The sequence below is a fragment of the Lepus europaeus genome, chromosome 14, assembly GCF_033115175.1.
Source record: "Lepus europaeus isolate LE1 chromosome 14, mLepTim1.pri, whole genome shotgun sequence".
NCBI classification, from domain to species: Eukaryota; Metazoa; Chordata; class Mammalia; order Lagomorpha; family Leporidae; genus Lepus; species Lepus europaeus.
Genome location: NC_084840.1, coordinates 37,390,860 through 37,415,048, shown reverse-complemented (window position 1 = coordinate 37,415,048; position 24,189 = coordinate 37,390,860). Strand labels below are relative to the sequence as shown.

General features: G+C 52.9%; 1 protein-coding gene across 1 annotated transcript in view; it reads left to right on the top strand.

Annotated features, from left to right (window-relative positions):
* CAPN8 (calpain 8) overlaps positions 1-21,455 on the top strand; it is a 70,630-nt gene extending 49,175 nt beyond the window's left edge. The window contains exons 11-21 of the mRNA XM_062211336.1: positions 1,639-1,650; positions 5,113-5,324; positions 8,521-8,557; positions 11,927-11,995; positions 13,011-13,068; positions 14,866-14,930; positions 18,277-18,345; positions 18,765-18,843; positions 19,402-19,518; positions 19,995-20,053; positions 21,311-21,455. Of these exons, the coding sequence (XP_062067320.1) occupies positions 1,639-1,650; positions 5,113-5,324; positions 8,521-8,557; positions 11,927-11,995; positions 13,011-13,068; positions 14,866-14,930; positions 18,277-18,345; positions 18,765-18,843; positions 19,402-19,518; positions 19,995-20,053; positions 21,311-21,334 (801 nt within the window). The 3' untranslated portion in view covers positions 21,335-21,455. The remainder of the gene's footprint in view (positions 1-1,638; positions 1,651-5,112; positions 5,325-8,520; positions 8,558-11,926; positions 11,996-13,010; positions 13,069-14,865; positions 14,931-18,276; positions 18,346-18,764; positions 18,844-19,401; positions 19,519-19,994; positions 20,054-21,310) is intronic.
* Positions 21,456-24,189: the final 2,734 nt, after the last annotated feature.

The following is a 24,189-nucleotide window of genomic DNA, read 5'->3' as shown; positions in this document are numbered from 1 at the left end:
GGCTGCAGGGAGTGGCTAGGGTTGTAGGCAGAGGTGTGCTGAGTTTTAGGCACCCCTGTGGCTGCAGGGAGTGGCTGGGGTTGTAGGTAGGGGTGTGCAGGGTTATAGGCTTCCCTGTGGCTGCAGGGAGTGGCTGGGGTTGTAGGTAGGGGTGTGCAGGGTTATAGGCTTTCCCGTGGCTGCAGGGAGTGGCTGGGGTTGTGGGCAGGGAGTGGCTGGGGTTGTGGGCAGGGGTGTGCTGGGTTGCAGGGGTACTGCATTCCTAGCCCTGTAGCTCCTTTGCTGGTTTTAACTGTCTGACATTATGGTCTGGCTTGATGTTGGAAACCTGCCACCAGTTGAGACACAGACAGGATCCAGCTGAAGCTAAAGAGCCCTGCTTGTCCAGCAGCCCCGCCCCTGGCTTACCTTCATGCGGTGACCACAGGCTCCTGCCAGCTCGTTCCGGGGTGGGAGCCTGCGTTTAACAGGGGCTGTCCCTCTCCGCCTGCTCTCCCGCCTCGCTGCTCTGCCTGACTGCTCTCCTGCCCAGTGGCTCTCGCTGCGCTGCACTCAGAGCACGTGACGGGGCGGTGGTGATGGCCGAGCTGTTAATGGAAAGATGGCAGAGCTAGTTAGGAAAGGCCCTGCTGAGGGTGGCTGCAGCTTTTAGGCTGAGTGGAGAGGAAAATGCCCATGAGGGCTCTGCAAGGGTGATTTTGGTTTGAAACGCAAATTAAAGGAGTGACGGCAACCCTGGACTTTGCCACCTCAGCTGCCGGTGAAAGGCAGGAGCTCGGGCGGCAAGGAGGCCAGCTAATGGGCATTTTCTCCCGGTGGCCTGTTTCTCAATGCTGTGGGCCATGGCCCACAGACCTAAGCTGTGAACAGGACCCTCCCTGCCCTTCTGGTCAGCAGGGCCTGTGTGGTAGGGGCAGCTGGGGGCGAGGGACAGAACTAGAATTTGAACCCTCTTTGCCAGCCCAGCATGGGCACTCTGGGCACAGGAGGGTTCCTGCTTGGTCTGAGAGCTGATCTGTGTGGATGGCAACCCATCCAGTGGCGAATGCATGCAAGAAAGCCCAACTCAGACTAAGCCAGTGGGAAAAGAAATCATGCATGTAAGGAGAGGGGCTGGGGACTCAGGACTCGGAAGCTGGTGAAGCATTTCTCCCCTCCCCTCCAGGGTCAACATCACTGGCCTGGTCTCAATTTCTCCACCCCGGATATCATAAAGGAAGGACTCCCTTTCTTAATTCCAGTTACGAAATCCTAGAAAGCTTCTGATGGGCCCAGCTTGGGTCATGTGCCTGTTCTCGGACCACTCACCATAGCCAAGGGCAAGATAAATTCTGGCTGCATGTGGCTGAGATCCCTCGCTCTGGGAGGCGAGGTCTGTAGCCCAAGATATTAGGTATTGGGTCTGTAGGCTCTCATTTAACCCTCAAGGTTATTACTCCTGGGATCCTGGTAGATTATCCAACCAGAAAATAAGAGTGTGGAGCCCCTCTTGCTTGCCCGGATTTCAGTAGTTGACTGGTCCGGTGGCCCAGGGTTGCATGCCTGTCTGTAGGATGGAATGGCGGTGGTATTGGGGCCACAAAGGCACACAGGACCTGGTAGCTCGCAGGTGACCTGCTCTTTCCTTCTGCCCTGCAGGTTCCCAAGGAGGTACGTGAGCGCTGCCAGGTGTCCTTCCTTCGGTAAGAAATAGCTTGGCTGCCTTCGGGCATCCAGCAGTATCTGCTTCCCGTGATGGTTCATAGGGACTCAGTAGGAAGCGCTGAGTGGGCAGCCCTGCGAGTTGGTAAAGACAGTCCCAAGTCCCTCCGGCCAGGTCCCCATGAAAGAGAACAGTGGTGACCTTTGCCCTTGCACCTGTTCATCTGCTCAGAACAAGATGATTGTAGCACAGCTTAGGTTCCCAGTAATAGATATCTGGCTGCCAGCTTTTCCTGTCCCTCCTCAGTAACTTACAACTGGATTAGGGATTCGTGTCATTGTCATACTCACATCAGGGGCTTCCTGCCACCAGCCCAGCCTTCGCTCGCCTATACCACCTACCTTAGCTGGTTGGAGGCGAGAGCCCCAGGCAATACCCGGGAGTGGCTCTTGTGGCCTGCTATGAGAGTGTACCTCAGCGCTGCCAGCACTGAGTCAGCCCAGTGATCTCCTTTGCAGCAACCATGGGAACATTTAAAATCTTGTTACCCAGAGCGATTGTATCAGAATTGGTGGTGGTGATGGCGGCGGGGCACCCAAGAATCACAGGTTTATAAAAGTCCCAGGGCTTTCAGGACTCCATCAGGGTTTTGAATGGGACTCCCCGCAGTGGGAGTCAAGGGCATTTGTTATGCAGAGGTGCCTTGGCCCTGCTGCACACAGTCTTACTCCTGCACTTGCAGGTTCTTGAGCTTGGCTAGCTATGCAGTGGGTGCCGGTGAGGGTCAAAGTCATGGCCCCATCCCATGCCATGCCGAAGGATGCAGACTTGGGGTCTACCCTGCCCTTGGCTCACACATGCATGTAACTGCTTATGGAGGAAGGAATTTTGGATGACTTTGAAAATACAAGAGATCTTGAAAATGTTCATGGAGTGAATGCCAATTAGGGAAAACTACGCAGGGTTTGCAAATTTTTCTGCACCAAAATAAACTTCTTCTTCTTCTTCTTCTTCTTCTTTTTTTTTTTTGTGACAATCAGAGTGGACAGTGAGAGAGAGAGACAGAGAGAACAGTCTTCCTTTTGCCGTTGGTTCACCCTCCAATGGCCGCCGCGGCTGGTGTGCTGCGGCCGGCGCACCGCGCTGATCCGAAGGCAGGAGCCAGGTGCTTCTCCTAGTCTCCCACGGGGTGCAGGGCCCAAGCACATGGGCCATCCTCCACTGCACTCCCTGGCCACAGCAGAGAGCTGGCCTGGAAGAGGGGCAACCGGGACAGAATCCGGTGCTCTGACCGGGACTAGAACCCGGTGTACCGGTGCCGCAAGGTGGAGGATTAGCCTATTGAGCCGCGGTGCCGGCCCAAAATAAACTTATTTTAAAGACAATGATTTCTTCTTAAGAAGACTTATTTATTTGTTTGAAAGGCAGAGTTACAGAGAGACAGAGGTTGAGAGAGAGAAAGAGAGAGATCTTCTGTCCACTGGTTCACCCCCCAGATGGCCGCAACAGCTGGAGCTGCACTAATCAGAAGCCAGGAGCCAGGAGCTTTCTCCTGGTCTCCCACATGCTTGCAAGGGCCCAAGCACTTGGGCCATACTCTACTGCTTTCCTAGGACATAGCAGAGCCAGGATTTGAACCGGTGCCCATATGGGATGTAGGCACCGCAGGTGGCAGCTTTACCTGCTACGCCACAGCATTGGCCCCCAAAATAAACTTTTAATTCCATTTTTCCATGAGTGCTTTTCAGTGTCCTGGCACCAAAAGCACCCAAGTTAAGTGCAGTTGGCGCCTTTTGAGTGCAATGCTGTATACACACACACACACACACACACACGGCAGCCCCTCCCCCAGCAGCGCCCTCAGTGTGTCACCTTGGGTACTGCGCTCTGCCAGGGAGTCTTCAGGTCCAAGGTTGTCCAGCTTGAAGGTGCCTCAGAATCAGTCCGCTGCAGGCCTTGTAGAAGCGCAGGTCGCTAGGCCCTGTCCCCCCAGCTTCTCATTCTGCAGGCCTGGGAAGGGTCTGAGGATCTAACAAGTCTGTCTCTCGCCCACTCCCTAGTGCTCACACTGGTCCCTGGCCAGCTTTGAGGCCCACTCTCTGTTACACCTGCTCCACCCATCTCCCGTCACTCCTGCTGACATGGCAGGGGAAGATCTGAGGGCCAGAGACCTTCTGACACCTGCCTGTTTGGGGTCCCTGGTGGGAAGTGGGGACCTCAGCTATGCATGAGCCCTGGCCAGGATGGTGGGGCGGGTAGCCCTGTTTCCCTCCCCTGCTTAACAGACCAGGGATCCAAGGAGGGTGTGGTGCCCTTGAGTGGACTCTGTCCGCCCCGCAGTGGGCAATCCAGCTTCAGGTCGGTCACATGGGAGTCACAGCCCTTGCTGCTCGTCAGCACCTGCCCTGTCGTAGGCATCTTGATGAAGACTGAGCACAAAGAGGCAGTGCTATGGGGAGGCCTCATCACAGCAGCAGCAACGTGGGCACCTGTGTTTCAGAAGCACTCTGCAGTCACTAATTAGCCTATGTCACGCACCAACAGCCTCCTCCTTTTCCTCAACAAACAGGTGGGTCGTGGGACCATCTTCCCCTCTTCCAGGGTCCTGAGGGGACCAGGAGGGGCCCACCCTGGGCCTGGCTGCACCTGCCTCCTTCTCAGCTGCTTCCTGGCTGCTTTTGCTTAAGGACTAAGATTTAAGTTCTCTTCTGTAGCCTCAGCCCTAAGCTGGAAGGTCAATGCTACACCCCCAGGGATGCTGCAGGACAAGAGTCTGTTGGATCAAGAGGAAAAAAATATCTAAAGAGAACCTTAGTACAGACTGGAGACCTTGCTGTTCAACCCTTCATTTTCTTGTAAAATGCTTATTTATTTTTTAATTTATTTGAAAGGCAGAGTAATAGAAAGTGACAGGGGAAGGGGGCAGGGAGAGGGGGAGAGAGAGAGAGAGAGAGAGAGAGATTGATTTCATCTGCTGGTTCACTCCCAAAGTTCTTGCAACAGTCAGGGCTGGGCTGAGACTCCGTGTGCATCTCCTATGGGGTGACAGGGACTCAGCTATTTGAGCCATCACCTGCTGCCTCCCAGCATTCTCTTTAGCAGGAAGCTGGATCAGAAGTGGAGTAGCTAGAACCTGAACCAGGCACTCTGCTCTGGGATGGGGCCATTTAATTCCAGGCACCATGACATATGCCCCTGAGATTGTTTAACCAGGGAGGTCCCGTGGGGGATAGGGGTCTGGCCAAGCTCATGCAGTCAATGTCAGTGCCTCAAACTGGGCCTGGCACTGAAGGTGCTCAGAATACACATGATGATTGACACAGTGAGTGCTGGACAGACTTCAAGGCCCCCTGACTCTTAACGTGGTGTTAAAAATCAACGATCCTTACATCAGCGCAATAAAACCGAGCTCTTTGGATGGCATCTTCCAAGATTTAAGGAGAAACTGATTCTCCTATTGCTTTGTGCAGCTGGAGAGGCACATAGACGTGCACCTGGGCCGGGATTTCTTCCTGGGCCACCAGCCGTCCGCCCGCTCCGGCACCTTCATCAACCTGCGGGAGGTGTGCGGCCGGACCCGGCTGCCCCCCGGCGAGTACCTGGTGGTGCCGTCCACCTTCGAGCCCTTCAAGGACGGCGAGTTCTGCTTGAGGGTGTTCTCGGAGAAGAAGGCCAAGGCCCTGTGCGTCCCCCTTCCCTCTGCACGGTGGGGTTTGTCTGAGCACGGGGCGGCCTTGGGAAAGGGCAGGGCGTGGGGGTCCTGTGGCTGGGGCACCTCTGTTTTCAGAGGTTTGTAAAACACCACAGCCCCCAAGGTACTGCACTGGTGTCCCCTCCTGTGCCCTCCGCCTTGCTCACTAGGACCTGGGAGAGGCTGGTGAGAAAGGCACTGGGGCAGCCTGGCTGGAGGGCTGGGGGGCACCCAGGGGCCATGGGAGGCCCAGAGGACAGGGTCAGGAGGGGAGCACTACCTCCTCCTTGTTACACACACACATGCACATACATACACACCACACCCTGCACATGCATGCCACACCACACGTGTACACCCCACACATACAACCCTCACAACACACCACACAGTCACATACCCTACACTACATGCCACATATCACACATGTGCACAGCCTATATGTACATGTCATACCACACATACCCTATATGTATACAACACACATATGCATACTCTGTATTATAGAACACACTACACACACCCCCTACGTGGACATACCACTCACACACCCTACATGTACATGCTACACACAGCACACACATATGTACACACCATACCACACTTGCATACACCAAACACCACACATCCTACCTATTCAAATCACATACCACACACAACTCACATCACATACTACACATCACACACAGTATACACACACCACGTAGACATAAGACATATCATAGCCTACACATGTACCACACATGCTCAATATTTCCTGCACATAGGGCTTCTCCATTACATCTCTCCATGTTATCTACATACTATACACATACCACACATACATGTGACATGCCCACACAGTAACATACCCATGTACCATATAATACCCCCACACATCATATACCATATCCCCTATAATACTGCACATACAATATGTACACAAAACATACTCTCCCCCATACACCATGGCATCTCCATATTCATGGATTCAGCAGCCATGGATTCAAGCAAGCATAGATTGGAAATGTTCAGAAAAGAAAAAAATTGTTCAGAACCTGTACAGACTTTTTTCTTGTCATTATTCCCCAAACAATATAATGTAGCAGCTATTTACGTAGCATTTATGTTGTATAATTAGGTATTAGAAGTAATCTGGAGATGGTTTAGAGTCCACAGGAGGGCTGTGTAGGTTCTATGTAAATACTGTGCTGCTTTATAGAGGAGATTTGAGCATCGTGTATTTTGGTACTCACAGGAAGCCCTTGAGCAAATGCCAGAAAGCAAGGAACAGTTGTGCCTGCTTATATCACAGACACACACCACACACATGCACCCCCCACACATACCACACACACATACACCCCAGACACACATACACCCCACACACTTGCACCACCCCCACAACCACACACATACACTGCATACCCCACCCATGTACACCATGTACCATCTGCACAATATGCCCCACGCACACACACCACACACACATATACCACAGACACACATATATCACATAGCACATACACCCCCATACACATATACCACACACACAAATGCACTACACACCCCACCCACGTGCACCATGCACTACCACATACATATACCACACATATATATACCACACACACACACCTCACATATATACTACACACCCCATCCATGTACACCATGTACCACCCACACATATACATCACATACACACATATACCACACAATACACTATACATCCCACCCATGTACCACCTGCACATATACACCACACACACATATACCACACACATACACTATACACTCCACCCATGTACACCATGTACTACCCACACATACATCACACACACGTACCACACACATACACTATACACTCCACCCATGTACACCATGTACCACCTGCACATATACACCACACACACATATACCACACACATACACTATACACTCCACCCATGTACACCATGTACTACCCACACATACATCACACACACGTACCACACACATACACTATACACTCCACCCATGTACACCATGTACCACCTGCACATATACACCACACACACATATACCACACACACACACTATACATTCCACCCATGTACACCATGTACCACCTACACATATACACCACACACACATGCACCACACACACACACTATACATCCCACCCATGTATACCATGTACCACCCACACATATACACCACACACACATATACCACACACACACACTATACATCCCACCCATGTATACCATGTACCACCTGCACATATACACCACACACACATATACCACACACACACACTATACACTCCACCCATGTACACCATGCACCACTTGCACGCATATACCACAGACATACACCATACACACATATACCACAGAGAGACATACATCACACACACATACACCCCCCCACAAACACCATACACCTCACCCATGTACACCATGTAACACCCACACACATCTACCACACATTTACACCACTCATACACATACACCACACACATACACTCTACACCCCACCCATGTACACCATGCACCACACACACACACATCACACATATATACTACACATTACACACACGTACACCATGCACCACCCACATATATACACCATACACACACAGGTATACCATATACCACCACCCCCATACCATACCTCACACACATATACCACACATCACACACATACAACATATTTCACACGTATACACCAAACACACATATACTACACACCACACACATACCCCCCACATGTGTACCATGCACCACACACACACAACTATACCACACACACATGCACAATGCAGCATACATACCACACAGCACACACAGCACATACTACATATACACGTGTGTGCACAGGCTGTGGCTTGCTACCTCATTCCCTGGAGGCCACTTCAACAGCAATGTTGAAATAGGTTTGCAGAGGAGAAAAGCAGTAACTGGGGCAAAGTGTGGGAGAGAATTACCCTAGAAGAGCAGCCCAGTAGAGTAGAATATTCTAGAATATTCCATGATGAGCCAACTGGACTTGGAAGCTCAGGGTAGAGGTTGGGGTTGGGGAGGGAAGGATCCTGTTTAAAGAGTCAGGATATGCAGTTTTTAGTAGAAGCCGAAGGTCCTGGGTGGGAAGAGAGAAAATCTTCCTGAAAGACCCTGGCCATTAGCTGTGCTTTATCTCATGTTTGGCCTCTTCCTTTGTATTTCAGGGAAATCGGGGATGTCATGGCTGGAAGCCCACATGAGGTATGCCGTCTTTTAGTGTGCTGAGTTCTGACATCGCTTCGCAGTCATTTGGGGGTTCTTATTGGTTCACTGGGGTTCTTTATATATGAAGGATGGTAACTTTATGCATCAGGACTATGACATTTTCTGGGCCCTGGCTTTTCCTGATGAAGATGAGATACAGCTTTGTGGTTTGTTCCCAGTCCCTGGGAGTGGAGCTGGGGAAGGTGTAGCATTGCCCACATCCAGGCAGTCAGATCCACAGACAGAGCGGTCACTGTATGCCTTGGCCATTCTGGGCAAGACCGAGAAGTCGACAGGAGCGATGCCGCTGGTCCTCTGCTCTCTGGTTGCCCTCCAGTCTTTGGGAGGAGAAGTGAGGGAAGCTTATGGGAAAGTTGGAGGACAGCACCTGTCAGATGGCCCTGCACCTGCTGGAGGGAGCACGTAGAGAAGGCCCACGAGGAGGTGACACCAGAGCAGACCGTGGAGGAAGAAGTGTGCAGGGTTTGGCGTGGGTTCCCCCTCTCCTCACTCCTTTCTCCCTCGCGTGTGCCTGACTTCTGTCCTTCCCCAGAGATGACGTGTGTGCTGGGAGCACGCTGAGGGCTATTGCTCCCTGTGGCTGCACTGCTCACTGTGGCAGGTGCTGGCCCAGGGCTGGGGCTCCTGGGCCCAGCTTCTGCCTCCATTCCGTGTGCCCAAACAGCCTGAGGTGCCTCTGGCTGCAGATGCCACGTGAGCACCCCTGTGGCTGGGCTGTCCTTGGTTGAGAGAGGCTTGAGACAGATCCTATTACTGGACATATCAAAGTTGTGAGGTCATAGTTCTTTTAAACATTTATTTTATTTGAAAATGAGGTGGGGAGAGAGAGAGAGAAGGACAGAGACAGAGACAGAGAGACTTGTCTACCCAAATGACCACAACAGCCAGGCCTGGGCCAGGCCGAGGCCAGGAACCTGAGACTTAGTCCAGGTCCCCATAGAGAGCGGCAGGGACCCGGGTTCTTTATCTTTCACTTGCTGCTTTCTAGGGTGCACATCAGCAGGAAGCTGTAACTGGGACCAGAGCGGGACTTGAGCCCAGCACTCCCATCTGGGATGCTGGTGTTACCAAGCAGGATCTTAACTGCTAGGCCATTAGCAAGGAGCTGGGTTGGAAGAGGAGCAGCTGGGATGTGAACCAGTGCCCATATGGGATGCTGGCTTTGCAGGCAGTGGTTTTACCTGCACAGTACCAGCCCCGTGTCATGTTTCTTAGCTTGAAAGTGCAAGCCCCAAGCGGATGTGACTGCTCCCCTGGGACTTGGGGCCAGTGGTCAGTAGCTGCATTCCTTCCGCCACAGCCTGTCTGTGTTTGTGGCTGTAGGTGAGCTGAGCCAGTCAGAATTCTCCCTCGTGCCCTCCACCCCAGCTGCGATGCCAGCCCAGCCTCCCCACTGCCCCACTGCCCCCAGGAGGACTTAGCTGTCTCGGTGGCATCTCTTGCTATGAGTCCCAGGGATGTTGGAGAAGCCACAGCTTCCAGGGCAGAGTGTGGGCAGAGTCCACCATTCAGGTGGTGAGACTCATCCTCCCTCCTTTTTGTTTCTTTTCTGCTGAATCAATGTAAAACCGACTCCATGCCCCCACTGACCCAGATTGGCAGGAGTTCACCCTCAGTCGTCACTGGGCTTCCCATCTCCACTTCCCATAGTCTTGGGGTTTATCTGAGACCCCAGAGCAGCAGGGAGCCTCCTGCGCTGGTGTGTTGACACTGGTCACCTGTGATCAGTTCACAGATTCCTTCTTGGCTTCTGTCCTCAGCCAGTGGCTTGGAATCTTTGGTGAACTCTAAGCTCCCAGACCCAGGGCCCAGCTTCCGGAGTGTGGTTGTGGAGCCTCCCAAGGTCTCCCAGTATGCTAAGGTGCTGGGCCTTTCAGTATCTTCTGGGTCTCTGGGAAACTGCCTCTTCTTTTCAGGGAGCCCCTCCCTCCAACACACACAGGCACACATCACACACTATACACACCATACATATACACACACATACCACACACCATACATACTATGCACACACACATCACACACCACACATACCATGTACACACACATCATATACCATATACGCCATACACACACATGCACACATTACACACCAAACACTACACATACACACATCACACACCAAACACTACACATACACACATCACACACCATACACGCCATGCACACACACCACAGAGAGACCAGCCCATGGGTCGCTGTTTTCAGTGGACTCAGGACTTTCCAAGACAGCCACCACGTGCAGTAGCTCTTTTCCTCCCTCTGAAAACCCCAGCTCGAGGGCAGTTGTTCAGAGGCCCGGCAGCCCGCTTGGATAGGGGAGGGAGAAATACAGGCTGAACAAACACACCTTTGGAACTTGGATGCGCCTCTGTCTTTGAAGTGTGGCCGGTGCCGAGAGCAGCCTCCCGGGTCCACGGGTGTAAATGAAAGAGCCTGTGCAAGGGGCTGGCAGGAAGCGAGCCCGCCGCAGAGGCACGCATTGGTGCAGGATCATCAGGCCGCCTCGGGCCTTTTGTCCTTGTCTCAGTGATGAATTTGGAAGCAATGGGCCCGGCTCTCTGGAACCCCTTCAGGCTGTCTGGGAAGCTGTGATGTTCCCGTTCTGTCTGGCGGTGACAGCGGGTTGGGGAGGGGGCATTCTATTTTGGACAGAGCTCACCGTCATATCAGAGAGTCTCCGGACAGACATTCATGGAGCGGCTTGTCATTCCCAAAGGACTTTGACACCTATTAGCTCCCATTCGACTCACCCCATGAGCCAGGCCTACTTAATTTAATAGGAGAATTGAGGCAATGGATACTCGGAGCTCTCGGTGTTTAGTAAGTGGCCAGTCTGCTGTGGGAACCCTGCTCTCCTGACCTCCAGTTCTGCTGTTTCTGGGGACCTTGCAATCGTGTTACTCTTTGAGAATCTAATGAAAGCTCAGCAAATGCATAGAAACCTGACCCCAAAGTTTTGTGCACCTGCTGGACCCCGCCCCACAAGGTCAGAGGTCATCAGTGAATCCATTAGGATGCCAAAGACCCAACCTGGGGTTCTCGTGTCAGTGGTTTTGTTTTCTGAAAGCGATTCAGGGTTGAAATTAGAAATTCAGGGGTGCTGGAATTTGGTTCCCTACATCTCTCGGGGAGAAGCCCTGGACCCCAGCACAGCACCCTGGTGGACTGTGAGCCCGGGGCCAGGACCTGCAATGTCCTCTTGTTCACCGCCGAATGTCCCCAAGGGACACACGTCTCGCACGGGACAGATGCACAGTAGATGTGAGTGGATGAATGAGTGAATTTTAAGTCTTTGTCTTTCTCTCTCCTCCGTCTTAACTTTGCAACTGTCTCTCCTTTTAGCCGCATCCCGCTGAGCTGGATGAGAAAGACGGCAGGTTCCAGAGCCTGTTGGAGGAGCTTGCTGGGAAGGTGAGGGCAGGAGCAGGCTCAGGAATGCTTTGGTCACGTCCCCTTTATTTCCTGGGTCCTGGGGCAAGAAGGGTCTCAGGACCCCGTTGCTTCCCCAGCTTCTGCGTCTGTCCCTTCAGCCCTTGCAAACACCCAGGGCACTGCAGGGAGAGGGTGAGCATGGGCCTGAGGCCAGTCACCTGGCTGATGCTTCCAAAGCCAGAAAAGCTTCAACTCCAGGTCCTGCCCAAAGCCTTTCTGTTTGTAAATTGGCCTTATCAGGGTGGGGCATCAGCGGCAAAACTTCCCTAAGGCCATGACCCTCAGAGGCAGGTCCCCAGTCCCCAGCCCAGGAGAAAGGTGGCTCAGTTAGCCTGGCCCAGGGCGGAGGTGTAGCCCAGCTCCCTGCCTTCTGAGAAGCCAGCAGCGCCCCGTCTGTGAGCCTGAGCATGTCTCAGACATAGGGAGCAAGAGAAAGAAGTCATCCCCTGCCCTTCCCGTCCACGCTGCTGGCCTGGGTTCAGTTGGTACTGTCCTGAGGGGACCAGAAGTCAGAGCACAGTGGGACTCAGAGGGCCTCAAGCATCCCAATGAACTCAGTGAACAAGCTGCTCCTCGGGCCTGGGAAAGGGACCACCCATGGCCCTGCCCCCAGGGGTGCCTTGCTGGAAGAAAACACATCAGAAACACCTGCAGGTGCAGCGCCTGGCACTGCCCTGCACGTGGGAGTCAAATGGACGGAGGTGCAGGCCCCCGGTCCTGCTGCCCAGGCCTTGCTTCCTTGGCTGCCAAGGGCCTTGCTGAATTGAGAACGTCAACAATGACAGGAAAGTAAAACTCGCACCTGGCGAGGCCTTTGCCTACCTTCTCTTTCTCTTGTCTCCTGCTGCGCGGGGCTGGATCGGCCCCTCTCCCTGCTTGCTTGGCAAGTGACCAGCACGAGGGGTTGGGGAGCTGGCTGAGCGGCCCCGCAGGGACGCCTTCCGACAGCTTGGTCAGGGTACACTGTGATTCCTATTTGGGTCCCTCTCTCCAGGGCTCTGAGATCACTGCCAGCGTGCTCAGGACGGTCCTGAATGGGGCGTTTTCCAAACGTGAGTTTCTCTTCGGGGAGGGGTGACCTGAGGGGGCAGCCAGGGCACAGGGTGGGTGGGGATGGCAAGTGCTGGGCCAGGGGCTCAGGTGAGGAGAAGGGGCTTCAGCCTCTGGTACCAGGGGTATGCTTTTCAAAACTTATTATTATTTTTTTTTTCATTTTATTTGAAAGAGAGAGATAGGCAAATAGATACAAGAGAGATCTTCCATCTGCTGATTTGCTCCCCTAATGCCTGCAACAGCTAGGACTGGGCCAGGCAGAAGCCAGGAGCTTGGAACTCCATTCAGGCCTCCCACGTGGATTGCAGGGCTTCAAGTACCTGAACCACCATCTGCTGCCTCCCAGGGGGCACATTCGCAGGAAGCTGGAGTCAGAACTGGAGCCGGGACTTGAACTCAGTTGCTCTGATATGGGATGCAGGCATCCCGAGTGGTATCCTAACCACTGTGCCAAACATCTGCTGTCCCCAGGGTTCTGATTCCATCCAGCAAGACAGGAGCAGCCAGTGGCTGGGGAGCACAGGGCGCTGGGTGGAAGTGAGAATGTGACCGGCAACCAGGGAGACCTTGCAGGACTGAAGCCATGTGGTGCAGAGGAAATTGTGGGCTGAGCCCCAGGAGGAGGAAGCTGGGCTGGGACTGACCTAAGTGAAATAATGTTTTCACCAGATGAATGACACTGACACTGTGGAGTTAAGACCTCGTTCTGTAGAGGGTCTTTGGGGGAGGGTTGTGCAAAGGCTGATGCTGCCTCTCCCAGTGGGCTGTTCTTAGACTCCAAGCCTGGGGGCTGGCAGAGTGTCAGCTGCACCAGGAGGCCAGGGCTGCTCCTTCCCTGCTGCCCCAGGCCTATGGAAGCTGCACGGAGCTGGCTGCTCTTCCGGCTCAGGTTGCAGCTGATTGAGGGATGGGCTCTCATTCCTCCAGCACAGCAGGACTGACATGGGAATGTGGCAGGCAGAAGTTTAGCCACAAGGTTAGGGGGGTACCTCCAGGAGACAGACATGGGGCTGAGCGGCTCCCTGGGGAGCCTTGTCTTGGGACAGACCGCCCCTTCTCTTGCTTTTAGCTTTTCTGAGAAGAGCGGGGAGGAGAGGGCTGCAGGGGCTCTGGCACCTGACCCTGGCTCCCAGATGTGAGGGAAGTGAGGCTGGAGGCCAAGGATGGCTGGAGCTCCCAGGAGATGCTGGATTTAGCAAGTGAGGGTGACAGCTGATGTTAAGCAGCTATGTGTGTAGTTAGTAACACAGGCTGTGGAGCCAGGTGGCCTGTGTTTAAATCCCAGCTGCATCCCCACTAGTTATGTGACTTGGAGCAAATGGTATTAGCTCTCTAGGCCTCAGTCTTCTTGTCTACAAAATGGGGACAATGAGAGCATCTGCTACAAGGGGTCACTTTGGAGAGTAGGTATATAGGGCTTAGAGCAATTAGGTGTTTTGTTAAGAACTTACCATGTACCAAGCACCATCTCACTGCACAAGCAAACCTTGGGCAATGTGTCGTCACTATTATTACTATTGCTCTTCCATCAGACATGGAGGGGACTGAAGCTCAGAAACATTAATTTGTCAAAGTCTGTGCCTGCAAATAACAAAGCCCAGGTTGGAATGTTGAGCCCCGATGCTGACGCTGGGGTCACCTGTTCTACCTCCCAAGGCACGAGAGGCCCAGGGAGACCCGTCCGGAGCCCACCGTGATGCTCTTTCCTCTTTGTGGAGACCACCTGAGGCTGCACACTGCAGCCGATGTCTCTGGGGTCTCCTGCATTGGGGGTTACTTTCTATGTGTTTATTTAGGAACGGACATGAAATTCGATGGATTCAACATCAACACTTGCCGGGAAATGATCAGCTTGCTGGATGTATCCTTTAAATGTCAGATTGTTGTTATTTTTGTGCTGTTCTCAAGCTTTTCCAGAAAGAAGAAAGGGAAGGGTAGACAAGGGAAAAACCGCAAAGGGAAGCAACATTTATTGAGCCTATGTCGGGAGTTGTGCTTGAAACGTTAAAGAAAAATGGGTCGCGTCACTGGGAGTCCTCAGGCAGCGTGAGATGCCCTGGGTTTACAGGGGGAGAATCTGAGGCATGCAGGGTATACCTGACTTGTTGGGAATCCTGCTGGTCTGTAGACAGCAGGTGGGTGGCATTTGTGCCCTTCTGCCTCCCCACCCTCTCTTGGTCACATGCTCCTCCCACTGTGCTCAGCGGCCCCCTTCCCACCACTGTCCGGTCTTTGTTTCAGAGTCTTCACATGGCCTTTGGACAGCCACTACTGATAGTTCAGACTTATCACCCCAGATAGAATCTACTTGCTCTCTTTGGTCTAATGTAACCCTCATGGCATAGTGAAGAATCGTGTCTTAGGCTGTTCAGGCTGCTGTAACAAGATACCGTAAACTGGATGTTTTCTACACAATAGAAATTCATTTCTCACTCTGCTAGGGGCTGGTAAGGCCACAATCAAGGCTGCCACAGACATGGTTGTCTGTGAGGGCCTGCTTCCTGCTGCGTGGACAGCCATGGTTTCACGTGGCCTCACATGGCAGAAGGGGTGGGGCACTTACCAGGATCCCTTTTATAGGAGCACTAATTTCATGCATGGAGGCTCCACCCATGGGACCTCTTGAGTACCCCACATCCTAATACACTCACATGGGGATTAGGTTTCATCGAGTGAATTTGCAGGAGATACCAGCACTCACCAGTGGAGAGGTTAGGGCATCCTAGGTGCAGGGAACACTCTAGGTGTAAAGGTGCAAAGGGTGGGGGGTCCAACAGCACCTCCTGAAAGTGATGCCTGGGGCAGGTGCAGGACTGGGACTCTCCGTCTTCCCTGAGCAGTGTTGGTGATGTGGGGTGGTGGCTCTCGATCGTGCTGTGCAGCAGAACAGCCCGTGCAGACTGTAAGCCCTCAGCTTTATTGAGATAAAATTCACGTACCACACAGCAGGCCCCTCAGTGTCCAGTTCAGTGGGTTTCCATTGATGCACAGAGTTGGGCAACTGCCACCAAATAATTTAGAACCTTGTTATCATCCCCCAAAGACACATTGTACTGATGTTAGCACTCCCCATTTCCCCTCAATCCCCAGCCCTAGCCAACCGCTAATCTATTTTCTCTCTCGATAAATTTGCCTGTTGTGGACATGTCATACAAATGGAACCCTGCACCATATGGTCCTTGGTGACTGGCTCCTTCCACTCAGCGTGATGTTTCTAGTACTACAGGATCTGTTATCCATGCTTTCTCACCCATGCAGCTTGTTTTTTTTTTTTTTTTTTTTTTTTTTTTAAGATGTATTTATTTATTTGAAAGGCTGGTTCACTCCCCAAATGGCTGCAATGGCTGAAGCTGGGCCCACCCATAGCCAGGAGCCCAGAGCTTCTTCCAGGTCTCCCATATGGGTGCAGGGGCCCAAGGACTTGGGCCATCTTCTGCTGCTTTTCCCAGGTAATTAGGAGGGAGCTGGATTGGAAATGGAGCAGCCGGGACTCAAACCGGCGCCCATCTGGGATGCCAGCCCTGCAGGTGGCAGCTTTGCCCTCTGTGCCACAGCACCAGCCCCACCCATGCATGCAGTTTTTAAAATACTGTTGCCCAAGTCTCTGGCCTGGAGATTCTGATTCAGTAGTTCTGGTCTCTGCAGGCACTTGTATCTGGAATTGAGGACAGGGGACCAAAGTCTGGCTCCATGACTTGTTAGGTGTCTAAGTGTGGGGAGCTCGCATGCTCTGAAGCTCAGCTTCTTCTCCTGGAAAGTGGGAAGTTAGCTTGAGTGGCTACTGTGGGGATGGAATGAAATGCAAAGATGTCCGGTGCCTGTACACAGAGCATGGGCTGAACAAGCACCATCTGAGAAAGGTTTCGAAGAGACTTCACTTCTTGAGGGCAAAGATGGTTCAAAACCAAATCCCCGTTGTCTAGCAGGGTGCTCAGTAGGTATTCACGGAGTGGATGTAAGTTGGACGCAGGGCATTCCACGTGACCTGCCACCTGTGTTGGCTGTGTGGTGGCCGACAAGCAGACTGCACGGCCGAGAATTCCAATCCCATTCCTGATGACTCCTGATGACTTGTCTCACAGAGTGTGGACAGTCTGACAAACTTATCATCTGAATGATCAACCGCATAAATTAAACTGGCAGTGAATTTACAGGTGTGAGAAACAACCTCCAGGTCCACTTGAGGATGGACTCAGACTCAGGAAGTGCAAGGAAAGCGAGAGTTTATTAACGGCCATGCAAGACCAGGTGCCTGGTGGGCCAGCACTCCCGGGCCGATTACAGCAAGCTGTTTATTTCCTAGCACATAGGCCCCTCCCCCGGTTCCTCATGGGCTGAGTAACTACGGGGTTAACAATCTTCCCAGCATTTGCTTCAATTGTTTTGGCCACACTTAATGTCCTGTTTGCCTAAGAACTTTCCAGGTGCATGTAACCTAGCTGTTACGCTAGCTGCTACGTGTAACTTTCCACACATCTGCAAGCTGTTATGCTAGCTAGTTGTCTACTCATAGATAAACATTTTGCTTTGAAAATGAACCAAATGTTTACTTCTCACACAGGTCATGTAACTCCTCTTTTTTTTTTAAGATTTATTTATTTGAAAGTCAGAGTTACACAGAGAGAGAAGAAGGGGCAGAGAGAAGGCCTTCCATACACTGGTTCATTCCCCAATTTGCTGCAACAGTGAGAGCTGCACCGATCTGAAGCCAGGAGCCAGGAGCTTTTTCTGGGTGTCCCACGTGGGTGCAGGGGCCCAAGCACTTAGACCATCTTCTACTGCTTTCCCAGGCCATAGCAGAGAACTGGATCAGAAGTGGAGCAGCTGGGACTTGAACCAGCACCCATATGGGATGCCAGCGCTGCAGGCGGTGGCTTTACGCACTACACCATAGCATTGGCCCCATAACTCCTCTCTTGATAACCCAGGCTGATGAGGGTGTTAGATGCTAATTAATGATATTGTGAGGGGTCTTCTGGCTCATGATTTGGCCTTTGTTCCTAGCTCTGTGCTTGGCCTCAAAGGAGGGACTTTGTGGACGCTGGACTTGTGTCTTTATTTGACTTCCCACTGTTAACCCCTACCACTCTGCTTGCTGCAGACCTGGGAGGTTGACTAAGACCTTAAGGCACTCATGCAAGGTCACGAGAGAAAGTCGTGTGAATGTAGAACTGAGACTCCATCATGTTGGCCTTTAACATGCCTAGAGCAATGGGACGGGTACCTTGGGACCAGATGAATTGAAGATGCTCTGGCTGAAAATTCAGAAGTATTTGGTAAGTTCTCTCCCACTTGGGCATCCCCTGGGTTCTGGTTCCTCTCCTTGGTTCTAACTCTCCCTGACACTCATTCCACATCTTGTTAGGATTGTCGGCTGACCGGATCCTAAATCATAGTGAAAACCAGCAAGACTTGGATTTGTTCAGGCTTTTTGTCCATTGTTCAGGGAGCAACAAGAAGGCACCTAGAGACCCTCATGCCAACTCCTGCCCTGAAGGCCCCACCATTCAGAGAGCAAAAGAGCCAGAGCTGGCCCTCAGCCCAAGCTCTTGTCCTTGTTCTGAAACCTTTCTGGGAAGAGGCAATGACTTCTCTTCTTGGAAGTGCCCCTGGCTTTCTGAGGAAGCCACAGCATGGAGGGATGTGGCTGCAGGGGCCATGGATGGCTGATTTCTGCCTGGGATTTCTGTTCCAGGAGATCTATCTGGACGTGGGTTGTAACCACTTGGGGACCATCGATGCCCATGAGATGAGGACAGCCCTCAAGAAGGCAGGTGAGGACACATGCTGTGGACAGGTCTTGGGGCCCAGGTGTGCCCATTGCAGATGGTGCCTCTCGTTGTCATGGCTACTAATGACTGTTGTTGGCACTTAGTTGCCTTATGTTGAACATCAGTGCTTCAACAAAGCTCTGTTGAGCACCTTCCTTATCCCAGAAGGTGGGAACGCTGCTGGATTCTACAGAACATGCCACTGGAGAATTTTCCCAAGAGCTCTGCCTGTTACCGGGAAGGTGACAGCCATCAGAGGGTGGGGCTGTGAAGGAGCCAGGCAGGGGACCACCACGACAGTCAGGCCCTCACCTTCTCCACTTTTACTTGCTGTGGCTAATGTGACCACGGTCAAGGTAGTGCTGGGCCAGGGAAAAGGCTGGTCCTGACGCAGGGTCTCCAAGAGGAGGCTGATGACAGCACACTTGTGGGATCCCCCTGGAGGAGGCAGGTTTACACAGAACCCCAGAGGAGCCCGGCGATGTCAGCCCCGTGGGTTTCCCTCCGGGTCCTGGCTGAGTCTTCCGCTCCCCCTGTGACCCAGGTCCCCTCTGCCCTCAGGTTTCACCCTCAACAACCAGGTGCAGCGGACCATTGCCATGCGTTATGCCTGCAGCAAGCTCGGAGTCGACTTCGACGGCTTCGTGGCCTGTGTGATCCGCCTGGAGAGCCTCTTCAGTGAGCCGCCTTTCCTGAACCCCAGCCCATTTTCCCCTTAGGCACAGGGAGTGGTCGGGGGCCAGGTCAGGAGGCAGAACCGGACACTGCCTTTGGGAGGCCAGGGGTTCTCTAGAACTTGCAGACAGAGCTCGGAACTCTTGGGTCAAGGGGAGGCAGAAATGGAATTGGCCAGACCCGAGGGCACAGTGTGCTTTTCCTTGGAGACTAAAAAAGCCGTCACTCAGATTATCGTGCACCTGTGGTTAAGGTGAGTGCGTTCCAATAGCGACCTTAAGTGGCTGAGTGGTGACATTTGTGCCTTGGTGAAGCTCATGTTGAGAGCACGTTGACAGCGTCCAGTGAGGAGATGGGGGCTTCCCCTGCCCCCTTGGGCCTTGGCAGTCTGCTGTGCGTGCTCAGGGAGGGGGAGGCGAGGGCAGCTCCGCAGTCCAGTGTCTGCCCTGTGTAACTGCATTCCTGTTGTGGCGTTTCAGAACTGTTCAGGCTTCTGGACAAGGACCAGAGTGGCACCGTGCAGCTCTCTCTGGCTGAGGTAATGGCTCGAGGTCTGATGGTGCTAGGAAGCTCTGGATGGCGTAGGTGCTGAGCGGTGCTACCCTCGGCTGTCTTAGTTCCGGTGGATCCCATGCAGGGTCCATGGCAGGTCCTGGGGGGAGGGCTGTGATTTGTAGACTTTCAGGCACTTTCAATTTTTTGTGATTGTCTTAAAGCTCCAGCCACATTTCAAAGGTGCAAACCCTGGTTAACTGGGATGGACTTGCAATGGGGACCACAACTTAAAGTCTTTGGTTTCTAGGAACAGATGTGTTAGGTTGCCATGCAGAAGGAAGACGTATGTCAGCAATAACAAATGAAATGGTACCAATGTAGAAATGAAGATGCAAACGAGTGTTTTCACTGTGTACAACTTGTGCACATTTAGGCAGCAAATGCTGTGGCACCTCCCCTGTGGAGGGCTGCAGCCTTGGCAATAGATGGGACAGCAGGAGGTGTAGACCTGTCCTGTGGTCCAGGCCAGGGGGAGACGTCGGCCCTTGATCTGCTTCTGAGGCAGTAGGGGGTTGCTCGCCCCGCCAAGCTCCTCTGTCCCTCTCTGAAATGGGGACATCATCAACCCCTCGCCTGTGATCTAGGAAAGGCCTCTTTGGGAGCGTGAATGATTCCTGGAGACCCCAGGACAATTATGACAACTGGGAGTAGAGTGTGTACACACAAGCAGGAGTGTATATGAACACATAGTGCCTATGTCACTAAGCAGGGGTGTGTGTGAGCACACAGTGCACACATCACCATGTATGTATAGACACAAGGGCTATGTCCAGTGTTCACGGAAAAGTAAAATTAAAAGGTAAGTTTATTTGGTGCAAGACATTTTCAATGCTATGCATACTTTTTTTCAAAAAATGCATTTTCCACAACCTTTTTGAAGTTCCCTAGTGTGCATAGATTTCACCTTTTTTGATACCAACATGAACTCTTAATTTCATTTGCACAAACTTTTGGCAGTACCCTTATGTGTGTATGTACATATGTGAATATACGAGTACATCTGTGTGGTTGTGGACACACATATACCTAATTTTGGAAGTCCCTTTTGGGTCTGGAGTTTTTTCTAGGTTATATTTGTGTAGTGCTCTGGTTTGGGGGTTGATGACTTAGCTAAGAGCTTCCTGCAGTTGAGTGAGACCCTTTCAGGGGGTTCACAGGGGGTGGGAGGAGTCCGGGTCACAGTGTGAGCGCCCCAGCTCCAGGGGAGGCCGTGAGCTGACCCCCGTCTCTTCCTTTGCAGTGGCTGTGTTGTGTGTTGGTCTGACGCCTGGCTCCCGACATCGACCACACTCCCTGCCTTCTGGCATGCCTCTTCCCTCCCCTTTCCCATTCTGTGGCATTCATTGGTTGTTCCTTGTCTTTGCTGCCTCTGGTTGTCCCCAAGATACTGGCCTGCCCCACCGCAGCAGGCTGGCAGCCCTGGGGCTCTAAGTAGCACTGAGCCTCGAGCTATGGGAAGTTGGCCCAAGACCCAGGGCAGGGAAAGTCACCCACAATGGGTGCTAGGGCTTGGCGGGTTAAGCCCCAGCTTGAGATGTCAGCATACCATGTTGAGTGCAGGTTCAAGTCCTGGCTGCTCTGTTTCCAAGCCAGTTTCCTGCTAATGTGCTTGGTAAGGGAAACCAGTGGAAGATGGCCCAGGTAGCTGGGCCCTGGCCATCCATGTGGGAGATCAGGATGGAATTCCTTGGCCCTGGTTTCAGCCCAGCCTAGCCCCGGCTGTTGGGGCCATTTGGAGAGTAAACCAGTGGATAGAAATCTCTTTCTCTATTCCTCTCCTTATCTCTCTCTCTGTGTTGCTCTGCAAATAAATAAGTAAATCTTTGGAAAATAATAATAAAAAAATAAAATTGTGTCCAGGAGAGTCTTGGCTTCCTCTAGTGACTCAACCTGGGGAGTGCCCAAGCTCTTCCCACCTTAGGAACGATGTTCTTGGGACAGATCAAGAACGTGGCTTAATGTGCTGGAGCAGAGGCCGCCAGGCACAGAGCTGCTTCTGGGGGCTGGCTGTCTTCAGGAGAGGGGCTGGGGCCCAGGCCTGTGTGGAGAGGTGTGGGCAGGGGTGTGGCAGCCCCGCGGTGGTCTGCCGGAGGATGAGTGGTCCACTTCTGGAAGCAGAGCTGGATGAACATCCCTCTAGAAAGAGGGGCTGTGACTACGGCGAAACACCGCAGGGCTTTGCTTCTGCCTGCGCGTCCCACAGGCCCAGTGTGTGTGTGTGGCGGGGGCGGGTCCCCAACTGAAGATGGGAGGGGAATGCTCTGGGGTCTCACCTTTCTGGGAGACACAGGGAGGGCCCCGCCAGTCTCAGCACAGAGAGGGAGCCCATGGGTCCCAGAGAAAAGGAGTCCTTGGTCATCTGGTCGGGGCTGTGAGGTGTCGGGGGTCAGAGCTCCCACCAGCGGCACTCAGTGGGTGTCAGCTCAGCCACTCACAGGCCACCTGGACGGAGCATCCCAGCGGCTCCCCAGGGCCCCGCTGGGGTAACTCTCATCCTCATCAACCAGCTTCAAGGTCCCACCCCATGTGAAAACAGCATGCTGCAAACCAGATCTCCCCACACTGGATGCGTTCCACACTTCCTCTTGGCCCTGGTAAACCCATCACAAGTCAAAAATATACTAATTATACTTACTGGGGCAGGTGCCGTGGCGCACTAGGTTAATCCTCCGCCTGCGGAGCCGGCATCCCATTTGGATGCCGGTTCTAGTCCCGGTTGCTCCTCTTCCAGTCCAGCATTCTGCTGTGGCCTGGGAAAGCAATAGAAGATGGCCCAAGTCCTTGGGCCCCTGCACCTGTGTGGGAGACTGGCTCCTGGCTTCGGATTGGTGCAGCTCCAGCCGTCGCGGCCACTTGGGGAGTGAACCAATGGAAGGAAGACCTTTCTCCCTGTCTTTCCCTCTCATTCTGTCTGCAACTCTGCCTGTCAAATAAATAAATAAATAAAATCTTTAAAAAAAGTATATATATATTTACTACACCCAACCTAGCAAACGCCAGAGTGAGCCCAGCCCCGCCTGGCGCATGAGTAAAACACTTATATTGCAGGTGGGCAAACTCATCGAGCACAAAGCTGATTTTATTAGAAAGCATTGCAAATATTGCCTGTAATATATTGAATATCTGTATCCAAAAGTCACTGGCCGCACAGCACACCAGAAGGCATGGGTTGTCTCCAGCAGAGTTGTGTGGCTGGCCGGGCGCTGGGGCCGCTGCTCGCCACCACCCTGGAGGGTGCATGTGCCTCACCCAGGAGATCAAAACCCAGAGTGGGAGCAGGGTTTCTACTGTGTGCCTGTTGCCCTCACACCGCCACCGAGCTGAGAAACCACGAAGACACACCATCTTACGTTGGCACCCTCTGTATCTGGCTCACCTTGCAACAGGCAGTTTGATTTTGAAGACTGCTAGCTCAGCGGGAAATAATGGCATCCCAGGGAATAGTTAACCTCGGAACTCCTCACAGAGCCCTTGAAGCCTCTTACAGATCCCGAGGTATTTCCTCTAGAACACCTGGGAGGTTGTTTTGGGCCCCGCCTCCAGCATCAGTGCAGCAGGAGATGCGGCTTTGGGGTGAAGCCTCTTTCTTGCACCCAAATGTGACCACATCTGAAGATTGGGCTCTTTCCTGCAGTCCACACCTGTGGTGGAATGAGAAGGTGAAAATGTCATGCCAAGATGGCCGCTGACAACAGAAACTGCCTGGCAACAGGCTGTGATTGGATGGCTTCGGAAACCACATGACAACAGAGCCTGACTGGCAACAGGCTGTGATTGGATGGCTTTGGAAACTGCCTGGCAACAGGCTGTGATTGGTTAGGGCATAGACCGCCCCTTGACCGGATTGGCTGTCTTGGCTATATAAGCTGGTGTACCAACTGAAATAAACGAGTCTTTGGGCTGCTCACCTCTGGCCTGCTTTCACCGACTCCCGGAGTCTGTGTGGTGACTCCGTGCCTCTTGCCCCCACCACGCTCCTCCTCTCAGAACGAATCCTCTCAGAAACAAATCAACTTCAACACACCCCCCTCCCCGGCAGAACTGGCACTCCACACTTGGGCCCACACTGCTCCTGATGGCACCGGCAGGCTGGCGTGCCTGTCCCTTCCAGTCCCATCA